General features: G+C 40.1%; 1 protein-coding gene across 2 annotated transcripts; it reads right to left on the reverse strand.

The window, feature by feature from the left end:
- Nucleotides 1–14,266, reverse strand: TMEM267 (transmembrane protein 267). 2 transcript variants are annotated; one of them, XM_031557212.1, is made up of 5 exons: nt 14,007–14,265; nt 12,800–12,933; nt 10,438–10,822; nt 7,628–7,685; nt 3,607–3,728 (listed from the first exon to the last, which is right to left on the reverse strand). In XM_031557212.1, exons 3-5 carry the CDS (start codon nt 10,747–10,749, stop codon nt 3,634–3,636), a joined length of 465 nt encoding a protein of 154 aa, XP_031413072.1. In that variant the 5' UTR covers nt 10,750–10,822; nt 12,800–12,933; nt 14,007–14,265; the 3' UTR covers nt 3,607–3,633. The 2 variants fall into 2 exon arrangements, with proteins under 2 accessions (XP_010723684.1, XP_031413072.1); XM_010725382.3 differs by lacking the exon at nt 7,628–7,685 and having other exon boundaries at nt 1–3,728; nt 14,007–14,266.
- Between the last annotated feature and the right edge of the window lie 16 nt (nt 14,267–14,282).

Genomic DNA, 14,282 nt, shown 5'->3' on the forward strand with positions numbered 1-14,282 from the left:
AAACAAAAAGCCCACCATCTTTATTAATTGCAGAACAGAGGCTAATCAGGCCCTGTACAGTCAGAGAAGTTTCTGTAAGCATAGATTTCTAGCGAGAAGAAAAAACGGCAGCAACTGCTCTTCTTGAAGGAAGGCACATTTTAAAATGATGTAACACTTTCCATACAAAGCTGAGGCGCTCCAGAGAGCCTTTAGAACTTTGTAGTCTTACAAGGTCTCTGGTAGTTAGCCATCAGTTCTTTCTTCTCCTTTTTTTTAATTTTAATTTTTAGTACTTTATCCTAATATAAACACTGTATAAGTTAAGTAATGCTAAACATAAACACATCACCTGATCACTGCACCTTTTGGTAAGTCCAGCACATGCTCGCCCACCTGGGCTCTTCCACAAAAACATTCCCTTTCACCACCTGTTAATCACTAACAAGGATAATTAAGGCCCCATCTCCTTAGTGGGCAATGAAGTTCAGTGAAAACCAAACTAAACCAAACCCATTATTAGTAGACATTTCTGGAATCATACAAAGACAGAGTAGTTTGGGTTGGAAAGGATCTTAAAGCCCACCCATTTCCAAACCCTGCCAGGAGCAGGGCTGCCCCCCACCAGCTCAGGCTGCCCTAGGGCCCCAGGCACCCCGGCCTTGAGCACCTCCAGGGATGGGGCACCCACAGCTCGCTGGGCAGCAGTGCCAGCACCACAGCACTCACATAGCAGAGGATTTCTTCCTTGTTTCTAATCTAAATTTACCTTCTTTCAGCTAAAAGCCATTATTCCTTGTTCTTTCACTATACTCGCTGCAAGTCTCCCCCCAACTTTTCTGTACTCCCTTTAAGTACTGAAGACCTCAGTGAGGACAGCAGTTCCCAGAAGGGGCACAGAGGGCATAGTGTGGCAGTTCACGCAGGAAGGGTGGCCACAGCGCAGCGGGCAGCCCACTCCTTTTCTCTTTTGAGAGCAGCAGGTAGCTGCACTCCACTGAAACAAATGTGGTGACCACAGTGGTTGAGCTCAGAACCAAGAAACACAGGCTGGAGGACCACAACTGTTATGGGCTGATGCATGCACCCAGAGCTCCAAGGAAAGACAGAGCTGCCCAGACCTCCAGTTGTGGCAAACTCCAGAATCCGGAAGAACTTCTAGGGCCTGAGTGAAGGAGACATCATGGCTGCAAGTGTGCCCAGCTCGATGAACTTTCTGAGCAGGTGGCCAGGCTGTGTGAGGAAATCACCAGGCAGCATAGTTTCTGTGAATCAGAGAGAGACTGATGTGTGGTATTGTTCAGTGGCACAGACAACCCTGTCTTAAGTCCCTATAAGAGGAAGGTAAGCTAGCTTCCAACTCTGAGGAGACGAACAGCAAAAACATGCACGAGGAAGGAAACTGGAACCTCCTCTCTGCTGGGAGCAGGAGTCACTGTCTCCCTTTTGTCCCCCAGCTGTCCCTTATGCAACAAAGCTTTGGGATGGAAAGATGAGAGGTGATGGTTCAGAACTGGAAAAGGACAATCCTGTAAAGTTGGTCCAACCAAAGACCCAAGTCAAAACCAGTGACACCAAAGAACAGACCTCCTTCTGGCCTTCCAGTACTTAAAGGGATCCTACAGACAGGAGGTAAATTGACTTTTAACACAGGCAGATAACAATGATCCAAGGGGGAATGGTTTTAACTAAATAAGGTATATTTAGATTAGACGTTAGGGCAAAGTTCTTTACTCAGTGGGTGGTGAACCACCGGCACGGGCTGCACAGAGAAGCTGCGGATACCCCAACCCTGGAGGCATGGAAGGCCAAGGTGGATGGGGGGCTGAGCAGCTTGATCTGGTGGGTGGCAACCCTCCCCATAGCAGGGACTGGAACTGCACGATCTTTGAGGTCCCTTCTAATCCAAGCCATTCTATACTTCTATGATTGAGGCCTCCATGAGCCCTGTCTTCTCCAAGCTAAACAAGCACAGCTCCCTCAGCCTTTCTTCATAGGAAGTGTTTCAGTCCTCTGATCATCTTTGTGACTTTACTCAGGACCTGCTCCAACAGCTCCAAATCTCTCGTGCTGGAGGCCCCAGATCTAGATGAAGTACTCCAGGCCTCTTGAGAGCAGATAAAGGGGGGGGGAAATCACCTTCCTGTCCCTTCTGGCCACCCCTCTTTTGATGCAGCCCAGAATACTGTTGGCCTTCTGCGCTGCAAGGACACACTGCTGATTCATGTCCAGCTTTTCATCCATCAGGACTCCCAATTCCTTCCAAACAACTTTCTACTTTGAGACATTTTCTGAGAAATTCTGTTAAAAGACACTTTTACTTGGAATAGCTCACAGCTCAACTTATGAACCTGCTGCATAATCACAGCTACTGTTATCAACCTGCAACATATTCATATTTTTCTTTAAGAAACTTATTTATGAGGAAAGTTCTATTTCACCATAACAATAATGCATTTTACTCTGCAGTGAGGTTGGTACTGCACCTAAGAGAAAATGCTTTATATTAGTAAAGTAGTAAGGTCTTTAATCAAAATTTGAAGCAATTTTTATTTTCTTGCAACTTCCAGAATCTCCCTTAAAGCTTATGTTTTACTATAATAAACAAGTTTCCCCTACATACACCTTAAATATTTAAATTCCCTACCTCCAATTTAAGTATTCATAATTAATGTATTTTAAATAAAGCACATCAGTTGACACACATAATAATGTAACCACTGTCTTCTCCCTTTCTAATAATTAGCAGCCAGCAACTGTCTGCAAACTGGATATCAAGTAACAATTGATTACAGTGGAACAGAATTTACTATAAACACTGTATTGTAACAGTGTTCAAACTGATGCAGACCCACAGCTTCATATTTTGAAATACAAATAGCATTTCTTTTAGAACTGCTGAATACCAGAGCCCAGCAGGAAAACAAATAACTTACTTCAAAAGCCTAACTGGTGTTGTTCAGAAGTGTGATAAACTACCAAATTCAAGTACTTAGCATCTATATATAACTTCTCATTTTTAAAGTGCTATACAAATGCTATCTAGATGAAATGTAGCAGACTCCAAATCCAGAATGTATGGTGATCAAATGAATGGCACCAGCAAAATAAAATGTAATTACTACAGTGATATTAAGTACTTTGTTAATCAGTACTTCATTCAAAGCTAGCTATATATGAATAGTAACGGAAGACTAGATAATTTACAAGGGGAATGTACAGATATGAAATGTTAATGCCATCTATGGAACAAGTTACTGTGATCACAAGGAACTGACGTTGGAGCTCTACTGGCTTCAAATGCCTGACATGGAACTCGCAGGAAACATAAGTAAACCATTCCAGTGACAAGCACAGCCTAGTGTAACGCACTAGGCTTCAAGTGCGTTACAGAAGACTATGATACATCATCCTTATACATCAATGTGGATTCCATGTTTTATAGACATTAATTCTCTAGTTCCCGTTAAATACATAATAAATGAGCATAGATGAGGTAAAGATGCTGTAATTGCCACATAGAGCCAGTATGGCAAAGGCGGAGTTTTTCCAAATGGACAGATCCAGAGGCCGTGACGAATTCCATCACGGACGTGATGAGAAGTCCAGGATATAAACAACATCCAAGGAAGAAAGCACCATGAGTCCTTAAGCCTAAAAAGGTGCATAATAAGCTTTAATGTCAGAGCCACAACAGGAATCACAGTAGAACAATGAAGGAGTGGTCTCCGGGGAAGACTCAGAGCAGCCTGCAGAGAAGAAGAACGTAATTGCAGTGGCTACAATCATGACAAGAAAGAAAGATTTCATGTGCATTTACATGTGTAATGCCTCTGGCTAAGTGGAAGTGCAAAGAAATACGTATCGTTCCTTTCCACTGTGGTTGATCAATATCAAACAACATGAACAGTCAGGTAAGCAGCAGGGCTGAGGGTGCTGGGACAAACTTTTCTCTTTTGTCTGAATCACACATCCTGCTAAGCAGTATACTAATGGATACAGAGGAAGGGAGAGGTATAAAATATGCTATCATTTAGTCACAGGGCATACTGGAACCTATACAGTAGGCTGTACTGATTATATATACTTAAGATAATAAAAAGGAATACAATTTGCTTGAAATATTTAATGTGATCTATTGGTATTTATTTTCAAAAACACATCCTGTATTACATTTCATTTACTACCTGTAAAGTTCTAGTTTGACTATATCTAATAGAGACATAGTTTCCAGTATAATAAAAAATACTGAAGTCATATGTATTTCATTCACCTTGACACAGTATTCTTCACGAGCAGAGAAATGATACAATCAGAACCTATTATGTGAATCATTTCTGATTTTAATTAACAATTTGTTTAATGTTAATTCAGGTGAAAGCCTGATTTTGGGTTTTAAGTAAAATGATGTCCAGCTAGTGGGATAACACACTACAGAAGATATCAAATTTAAGAAATGATAGTTATCAATTAAAAATGTACTTGAGAAAATATATGGATGTACTTACTAGCAATAGTTATAATCACTTTCACAAACTCAAAGAACACACAACAAAAATTCTGTATTTCAGAAATGAGGAAGTTGATTCTTTGTGTAAGTACAAGGGAAATAATAGCATTTTACTGAAAGACTGATGACAGGACTAAAAACTTCACAAATACAAAGCAGAACAACAACAAACATATCAACCTTTTAATTATAAAGCTATAGGCCCAAATTCTTTAAGTTGGTACAATGGGTATATTTTCTACAGATTTATTTTTGTTTCATGCAAGCAGACCGTTAGGGGATTGAAGTGCAACAATCTTGTGATGGGGAAACTGTCATCTATCCTATAAAGACAGTCAGATTTTTGTTACTGACTAAAAACCCCTATTTTGCAGTAGCTGAAATTCTCAGAGAAGAATAGTTTGTTATCTCTTTCTTTCTTCTTCTCCTATGAAGAAAGGCTGAGGGAGCTGAGCTTATTCAGCTTGGAGAAGGTCCTGGGGTGACCTCACTGCAGCCCTCCAATACTTAAAGGGAGCTTCAAGGCAGGAGGAAGACTGACTTTTTGCATAGGCAGATAGTGATAGGACAAGGTGAAACATTTTTAAACTAAAAGAGATTGAGGTTAGATGTGAAGAGGAAACTTTACTCAGAAGGAGGTGAGGCACAGGCTGCCCAGAGAAGACGTCCCAACTCTGGAGCTGTTCAAAGCCAAGTTGGATGGGGCCCTGGGCAGCGTGAGCTGGTAAGTGGCAGCCATGCCCATGGAAACTGGATTTTCTTTAAGGTCCCTTCCAACCCAACCCATGTTGTTTTGTGATTCTATGATTTTATATTAATATCCTTGACTTGCTAGGCCCAGGAGAGAGAGAGATGTCGTTCTGTTTGGTAATATAAGCTACTATACTTTTTCTCCTACCGGTCAATTTAGTTGGCCAGATTGAGGCAGTTGTCTACCATGAGAGAGACTGGGCTGCAGTTGCAAACAGGATCTATTCATAACATAAATGACCTTTTTTATATACCTAACATTCAACTAGTTGCAAAATCTTCCTTAAAGTCCTGCTCCTCCAGCCTCTCTCACAACCACAGTGAGGTGGAGACAAGAGACTCAAAGCACATGTGGAACAGCCCATGGAAACTCTACTTTAATGCAGTGAGGATAGCAATGAATTAATCTAATGACATGGGCTTCAGCACTCATATTCTGTGATTCTTCAGAAGCCTGAGGTCATTAGTATTGAGTCCGTATTTGTAAATTCAATCTTAAATTCACTGTGTGTGTGCAAAGCTTATTCTCCAGAAATGCTCCACTGCAGCCCGGACTGAGTCAGCAGTGGCTTAATAAACATCTGCTATGCATGTTTGCCAGTACAAAAGCCTGTGTGTCACTAGCTGCATTTTCTATACTTTCACAAGCTGATAATTTTTAATTAGCAAGCTAGCAATTTCCACACATCTATTCTGCAACATGAGTATTTGAACTACAGTACTGGTGGAGACTTCTCCATGCACGTCATGGTCATGCCTGTATCACATTTAACCCATCATGTCACCCTAGTTTAACAGCAAAGCTGAACATGATGGCAGGTTCAGTAATTCTCAGACTTTTGTACCTTTGTGTGCAATTATACAGAGTGAAAACTACCTGGAATATGCTGGAGTACAAATTCTAGGAAGTCTTTATAGGCTTCACACTTATTGCCAAAGACAACGTGGGCAAAAGGTCATACAAATGTTACTTGGTACACAAGTATTTATTAGTATAAATATTGAGTATAAATCATATAAATACACAGGTGACTGTTTACACTAGGTACTCCAGAAAAAATGATGAAACAATAGCCAAATAGATCACTCAACAAGCAGCATCAGCAGAAACAAGAGAAGGAAGCTGATGGTAGCAACTCACAGCAGACGGTAATACTGCCTTGTGCTGCTTACAAAAATTACTTAAAAAAGAGTAACCAATCATCAGATTTAATTATGATGATTAAGAGCTTTAAAATAAATGGCGTATAACAATGTGAAAGATATTGCTGTTATAAATTAGTAATAGTGGTGTGGTTACTTAACTAGATTTCTTAATTTATTAGTTCCTTGGTAATGTGTTGCTTAAGCAATAAATGCTGTAGTGTCATAAATCAGTTACTCTCGATCCAGAAATATGAAGAGGGAGAGTGGGACTGGAACTAACGCACAAATAGTAAAAAGGTGTTCCATGAAGTAATGAGCTGTACAGGCAGCAGTCTGAAATTATGACACAAAACAGAAAGCAGTATGATATTAAGATGCAGAAGGAAAAATCACACATTAAAAAATCAAGTTTAGCTGGTCAGGCAGAAAAGTTTATGAGGATGACATTAGATCACTAACTAAAGACTGCTGGCTGTACAAGAAGACATAAAACTTGAAACAGATTTTTTATTTTTAAAAAGACAGAACTGCAAGTGATAGTAAAAGAGATTAATCTAGGCTACTTGACTCAAATCTAATCTGTTTTTGCAAAATTCTGTATATAGTTTGGGATAGGATCCTTTAAAGATAATTTAGGCAGACAGCAATTCAGAGGAGGCCAGATAAATGGCAGAAGGCTTAGAAAATCCAGGTGCATTAGCTTTGTTTTGTGAGTTAGTTAAGAAACCCGTTGCAAAACTATGTTTTTCAAGCTGTAAGATTAACGCTGTTACTGTAAGGAGACCTTAGACAGGGTACAGCTTATAGGTAAAACATCCTTTATTAGCCCAATTAACCTATGCAGGAAGAAAGAGGTAAGTGTGCAAGTGACTATGACAAGGCCTTTGGTCATCTTACCTCTTACTTTCAGCTATGCAAGTGTGGCTACTCAAGGGCTATCCTTCTGCACGCAGTGCTTGTATTTGTAATTTAAAAAAAAATTTGGAAAGAGCAAAGCAACCAGGCATCTTTCCCAGAAAGACTGTAAAAAAAAACAAGATCTAACCATCCAATGTTTGTAATTTAAGCTAAATATTAGGGAAAAAAAAAAAAATCTAGCTGTTTGGAAATTTCTTCCTGTATTTTTTCAATTAACCCTAATTTACTCAGTAATTTACTTTGGGAGACACAAATATTCTCCATCACATTAAGTGTGAACAGATTTTCACTCGCCTCACTGAAGGCAGTAAGAAAACAGGTTACCTCTCTGTTCCATGATGTGATTCCCGTTTTCTAAACCATCACTGGTGGAGAGTGTCGCCTAGTGGTCATTAGTAAAAAATATTAGTGCTAATCTCAAGTACCAGAAAAAGCAGCATGAATATTTAAAAAAATACTTCTTAATAACTAGTCTAAAATCACACAGTACTGATTATTGACTTTAAAATAAGAAATATGCATCAGAATAATTAGATTTAATTGCTGCAATAAAACATTACAGGACACATTAATCAAATGAACTTTCCTTTTTTTTCTTTACGTTTTTTAAATTTTGTGGTATTTCCATATACAAAAAGTACAGAAAAGGGGAGAATCAGTGACTACCTAAGAAAGAACAACACCGTACAGCAGTATATGCTGAGGGCCAACAAAGCAGACAGCAGCTGTGCAGAAAAGAGCCTAGGGTCCTTGCAGATGCTGCACTGAACACCAGCAAGCAGTTTGTCCTCATCACAAAGAAAGCTCATGGTGTCTTGGGCTGCAGAAGGAGGAGCACTGCCAGCAAGTCAAGGGAGGTGATGCTTCCCCTCTCTTCAGTACTGCTAAGGCCACCTTTGGAGTTACTGTATCCAGTTCTGGGCTCCCTGGTACAAGGGAAAGAAGGAGCTATAGGAGATTGTGAAGGGCCACAAGGGCAATAAAAGAAGAATCTCCCTCATGAGGAAAGGCTGAGAGAGCTGGGACTGATCAGTCTGGAGAAGAAGAGGTTAATGGGAGGCAGATCTCAACATGTTCTGCAACTATCTGAAAGAAGGACACAAGAAGGATGGAGCCAGTGTCTTTTCAGTGGTGCTCAGTGTCAGGACAAGAAGCAACAGGTGCAAACTGGAAGACAGGAGGTTCCATCAGTGTATCAGGAAGCACTTCTTTGCTGTGCTGGCGACGCACTACTGACACAAATTGCCCAGAGGCTGTGCAGTCTCTTCCGTGGAGATCTTCAAAAGCCACCTGGACACTGTCCTGGGAACCTGATCTGGAATGGCCCTGATGGAGCAGGGAACCACTCAGAGGTGGCCACAGATCGAAGGGCAGCTTGCCACCTCAGTCATTCTGAAATTCTGTGAAACCCCTTCTTTGTCAAAGAGAAAGGGAGAGTGATCACATTAAAAGATCTACCAAACTCACCAACAAGAAAAAGTATTTTACTTAAAACAAATACTGATACTACATGCAAACAAAAAAAGCCCACTGTTTTTCCAGTGGAACTCTAGTTTTTACATCCCAACTATAACCAGTAATGCTTCTTACATACATGTGTCTTCTGCACATTAAAAAGAAGAAAAGGTAAGCCATTTCAGACTTTTGTTCTCTAATTAAAGGATTGCAAAAAACAGCAGTCTTCCTTCCATCCCTTTCCTTCCTCTTCTGCCTCTACTTGCTGTGTGTTATTTCCTCTGTCATCCATAAGAATAATTTAATTCTACTCCAAGCTAAGAGGAAGAAAAAAAAGAAGGCAAGACAGTCAAACAACCTTCCTGCTGGCTGATCGGAAAAGTGTTTACTCTCCTGTGCAAAGTAACATGTACCAATATCCATGCTAGAAACATCAGCTCAAGGTATAAGGACACAACTAATTCCTTGTAACAAGCAGCAGAGTGGCATGGCTTCATCTACAGGGACTCCGAGCCTGCTGTGGGCAAGTAGTGTCTGGCTGTGCTAGGAGATGAGGGCAGTGCTGAGAGGTGTGGTCAGAGCAGGCACTGCTGGAGATCTTGGGCTGTGCCAGCACTCAGAGAACATACAGATCAGACTGATGTTTTCTCAAAGAGCTGGGAATACATGCCTGAAGCATGTAAGATTAGGGAACAGGACTGGAGAACAACTGGAAAATTTGGTAATGCACATCTGGGAATACTAATTCTACTGAGAAACTGTGTCCTAAAAGGTAGTTCTGCAAGTGGATGAAGGTGACTCATATTCACTAGCAGGAATCAATTCATTTTTCTCCTTTTTATTAACACGTTTGACATTTGCTTGATTCTCTTTTACAATCAACTATATTTAAAGGCCAAACTCAGTCTGCCTTTTTGAAGATGAACAGGTCATGTACTGCTGGGGATGGGAAAAATGTTTAGAGATTACTAAAACCAAATATACCACTTCTCAGTATGACTAGTTGAATGAAACAGAACATAGAACCATAGAATCATTTTTGGAAGGGACTTTTAAAGGTCATCTAGGCCAACTCCTCTGCAATGAACAGAGACATCCAAAGTTAGACTGGTTCGCTGAGAGCCGTGTCCTGAATGGCCTTGGATGTCTCCAGGACAGGGCACTCACCACCTCTTTAGGCAACCTGTTCCAGCATTTCACAACCCTCACTGAAAAACATTTTTTTCTGTTTAGGGAGTTCCCAGAAGATTCAGAACAAGATGCATACTGGAAGCTCCTATTCCACAGCTAGTAAAGGACAGCTTAGCAGATGGACAATCTACTTTCCAGATTTCTACTTCTTACTGTAAAATGAAATGGAATAATCCACTTTACACACAAAGCATGTATGGCAGCACTTACTTGCTTAACTTGGGTAACAAAACACCTATGTGATACTAATAGGATGTTGTCTTAAAGAGGCTTTCAGAACTTCTTTTTTTCAGAGGCTTTTGAAGGGCAGAACTTAGCACTTCTTTGTTCTAAAATCTATATCAATTACATAAAAGTAAAAATTCCCACAGATCTTTTAAAAGATTACCAGGCTGTATCATCACTGAAGGTTTTCTGGTTCAGGATATAGTAGAACAATAAAGTAACAGCGATAAAGAAAATATGAATTCACCAAGCCACTCATTTACCTTTAATGACAGGGAGCCAGCAAGTAAGAAGTGGTCCACGTCAATGACAGAGGCAAGGAAGCCGGCCATTGTAACTTCAGTGAAGTCACTTTTCTTCCTGAGTCCAATCACTATGGCCCAGGACCACATGCCCAGTATGCCGTGCACTGCACTGTCAGAGAAGGCTCGGAGCCAGTCATTCTGCTGAACGAAGGAAACCTGCAGAAGTCTGTCTGCTGCAAAGCAGAATATTCCCAAACCTAGACTAGAAATAACTGAAGCTGCGCTGAAAGTCTGGAGAAGAGCATGGGCCTTTTCAGTCTCAGATGCCATGGCAAAAACCACGTGACAGCATGCAAAATGTCACCAGGGTATACACTGTGCATTGTCCTATGTGTCTTCAGTTCTGTAAATGTCAGAAAGAATACAGTATTAAAGAGAAAAAAAAATCCACATGGCATTTGTCATCACAGCTAAAATGAGAATAAGAAAACAAATGTCATGTTCATGTTTAACATTTCTAGAGAGCCTTTGGTTCCAGTTAACTCAATATGTGCGACAGATCTAAATTAAAATGCTTGTCCTGTTCCACTCAGAACATGCAGCTTGGTAACATAGGTAGCTCTAACTCTGCTTTCTGAAATCTTCAGTTTCACAAAATAATTTGAGTCACGCCTATGATATGACAATGAATATATTTCAAGATTCCTTCTGCTCTTAAATTCAAAGTTACTCATCAAATTGAATACCTTCCACTATAGCAACAGAGAAAAAGATTTAGTTTTCAGGATTGCTAGGACTGATACTCAACAATCTCTAATCCCTCCATGCCAGAGGTGTTAAAACTGACTTTCTGAACTAGTACCCTAATCCACTGTTTTCATTTATATACTCTGTAAAGATATTTGTTATCACCACAATGCCCTTTTCTGAGCTAGTTCTTGTTTGTCTTGGACACTGGCAATTAGAAAAAGCATTAAGAAAACCAGAATAACTAAAATAACATTAAAAAAAACCAACAACTAATAAATACTATCATAAACACAAAGGCAGCACTATTCAATCAACCTGAGGCAACCCGAATTGACCTCTTACAAAAGAAAGCTACATATGCTTTTCACAGCAACTGTTACTTCCAGGCCTCACCTACTATTTCCTACATTAACTTTATATCAGCTCTTTTCTGAAAGAAAGAAAAAAGAAAAAGCAAACTAATCTCAGTAATGTTATTTTTCAAAAGCTAACCATTCTAATGTGAAAATACAGGCACTGCTTGTAGTATTAATAATTACTTAAAAGTCCCTAAGTAATATTTATGCTCTGTAATTCTTATGAAACCCTGTTATGAATTGCACAAGGTGATTTCTCAAAGTCCCTGCCCTTAAATAACTGCTTGACACCTCACAAGAAATTTGAAGGGGATTCCAAGGTCCAAGAGACCCCTACCCTGCAAAGACACAAGTATAAGATACCTGGATTATAAAAACAGAGTACTTATTTCTGTGAGAATATTAAAAAAAGCAAGCACTTGGAAAAAAACATATCCTCTGATAAAACATATACTCTGTAGCTTTGTTGTGTTAAAAAGGCAGCGAAAGGAGATTTTAGAGCACAGCATCAATTCTAACCATCTATTACGCTCTTCTGAATTTCTGGGCAGCCCTGGAGACTGAGCACAGTTTCAAAGCACACATCCTAATAGGCTGCTATTTCTGAGAGACACACGGAATCTTGCTCATCTCATTGCTACACCAGGTAAATTTTTATTCTAAAAAGGCTTTTCCTGGATGCATGAGACCTCCTTTAAAAACAAATTTAAAAATGCATGCTTCTATCAATGTTAAAAGATAGTGTTTTATGATTTTAAACATATTATCAGTCATAAGCCCCAGAAAATGTAAAACATTTTTTTCTGGCTTATTTACATGCCTGTTTATTGTAGAATTATCCACAAGGCATGACTGACATTGATCTTCATAGAAAAAAAGCACACCACGCCATTTATTTGGAAAAGGTTAAAAAAAGCAAAGAACATATGAATAATACATTAGCTTTGCATAACATATAAAAAAGCAGGCGGAGTTTAGAGCTTGTTAACCGTAATTGTGCTGTGCATCTTCTGGATAAACATGCAGACACAAAATACTTCCTCAAACACTGGAACTGCCATTTTTTGCAGGCAGATTTGTAATATTCTGTTCATTTCTGAATAAATTCCATTTGAAGAAACAAAGAGCAATAGCCTAAAAATGTTCATTCTACATAGCCATCATGTCAAACTGGATAAACACTGTCATGAAATTTCTCTAAGAAACCAGTTTGGGAAGAGCTGTTGCAGCAACATATCCATAGAAATCATGTCAGTATTGAGGACCAGACTCACCCTGGGCCTAGGAGAACACATTTTTGCAGTTGTTTATTTCCAGTAGAAAATGTGGTCTGTGCAGTCAGTAGGGATGAGTTGCTGTATCCAGCTGGGTCCAATGCAGGAAAGACCAAAACCAGTTTCTTCCATGCCTAAGTAAAACAAACCAGGCACTGAAAGCATCAATGCTGCACAAAGCATTGCAAACTCTTTAAGAGAACAACAGTCAAAAGTACAAAGAAAGCTTTCCCTTCAGATTACCCATAGCCAAGTATGTCTATAGCAAAGCTGCCCTTTCATAACAGTTTCTGCCACCTCTTACAAATGAAAATGACTGCTCTCCATGGAAAAAATCAAGCCACATCCTAAGTACAGAAGTATAAATATTCTGCAGGCCAGCAGCAAGATCTGACCAGAAAAAGCAAAATTCTGTTCAATCAAAATTATCTCTGACATTATATATCTAATATTTAACTAGAAATCTTTTTTGTCTGAAGACAAAATGGTTTTTGGACTTTACAAAACACTGCAATAAAAATCTTCTGTACTGTAAATCTCAGAAAGCACAGTTATGGAGTGTACGCACTTCTTAAAACAGAAAGTGGGAAATGGAGGTCCATCACCAGAATACTTAGGAAGCTAACTTCCCAGCTGAAGGCTGGTGGTGCTCAGCAGTTAGCATGCCAGAAGCAGGCTGGGTGTGCATAAAGCCCATGCACAGCTGTTACACAATGTTTTTCAGACCTGTCACTTCTCATCACATTCTTACAGGCGATAAAGCATTTAACATAACCTCTGCCTGCACAGCCAAAATGAGATAGTGACTGTAAATTTAATTTCATTTAAGGAAACTATAAAAGAAAATAACAAATGCAGTGCTATCGCCGTAAGTTACTGACAGAAGTAGATATTCATATTAAAGCTGCAAAAGATGCATCTTGGGAAAAATCTGACTCAAAGATGCCTTTCAGCTCATGCTATAAAAGCAAAATAATCCAATGGCCGAAAGCAGCATTTGGAAATACTATCACCCTCCAAAATTTCTGCTCCAGTTTAGCAAGAAGTTGTTGGATACATGGACAGGTACAGGTCAGGAACGAATAAAACTACTGTTTCTTTTATACAAGAAGTCAGAAGGCCACGGGGATCTCTTATAACACTACAGTCTGCTTGAAAACATGACTTGACGCTAATTTATATGAAAAGCTTCACGACATATAATTACCCTTGGAGACACGAGCTGAGGCCGTGCTGTGTCCCGCAGAAGCAGCTGTGAGCACCCGGCCACCCGTGACGGCTCTCGGCACAACGCACGGTCCGCTCCCCCACGCACACCGGGCTCCCAGGGCTGAGGGAGGCCAAAGAGAAAAGCGGACAAAGCGTAGGCACACCATGTGAATTAAAACCACCAATTAACAACAGCACTCCGCGTTTCGGCACCGCGCCCCGCGCCTCGCCTCCGCCGCCCAGAGGCACGGATGCAGCCGTCCGGCGGGCAACG

This window comes from Meleagris gallopavo, chromosome Z, assembly GCF_000146605.3.
Source record: "Meleagris gallopavo isolate NT-WF06-2002-E0010 breed Aviagen turkey brand Nicholas breeding stock chromosome Z, Turkey_5.1, whole genome shotgun sequence".
In the NCBI taxonomy this organism is placed as follows: Eukaryota; Metazoa; Chordata; class Aves; order Galliformes; family Phasianidae; genus Meleagris; species Meleagris gallopavo.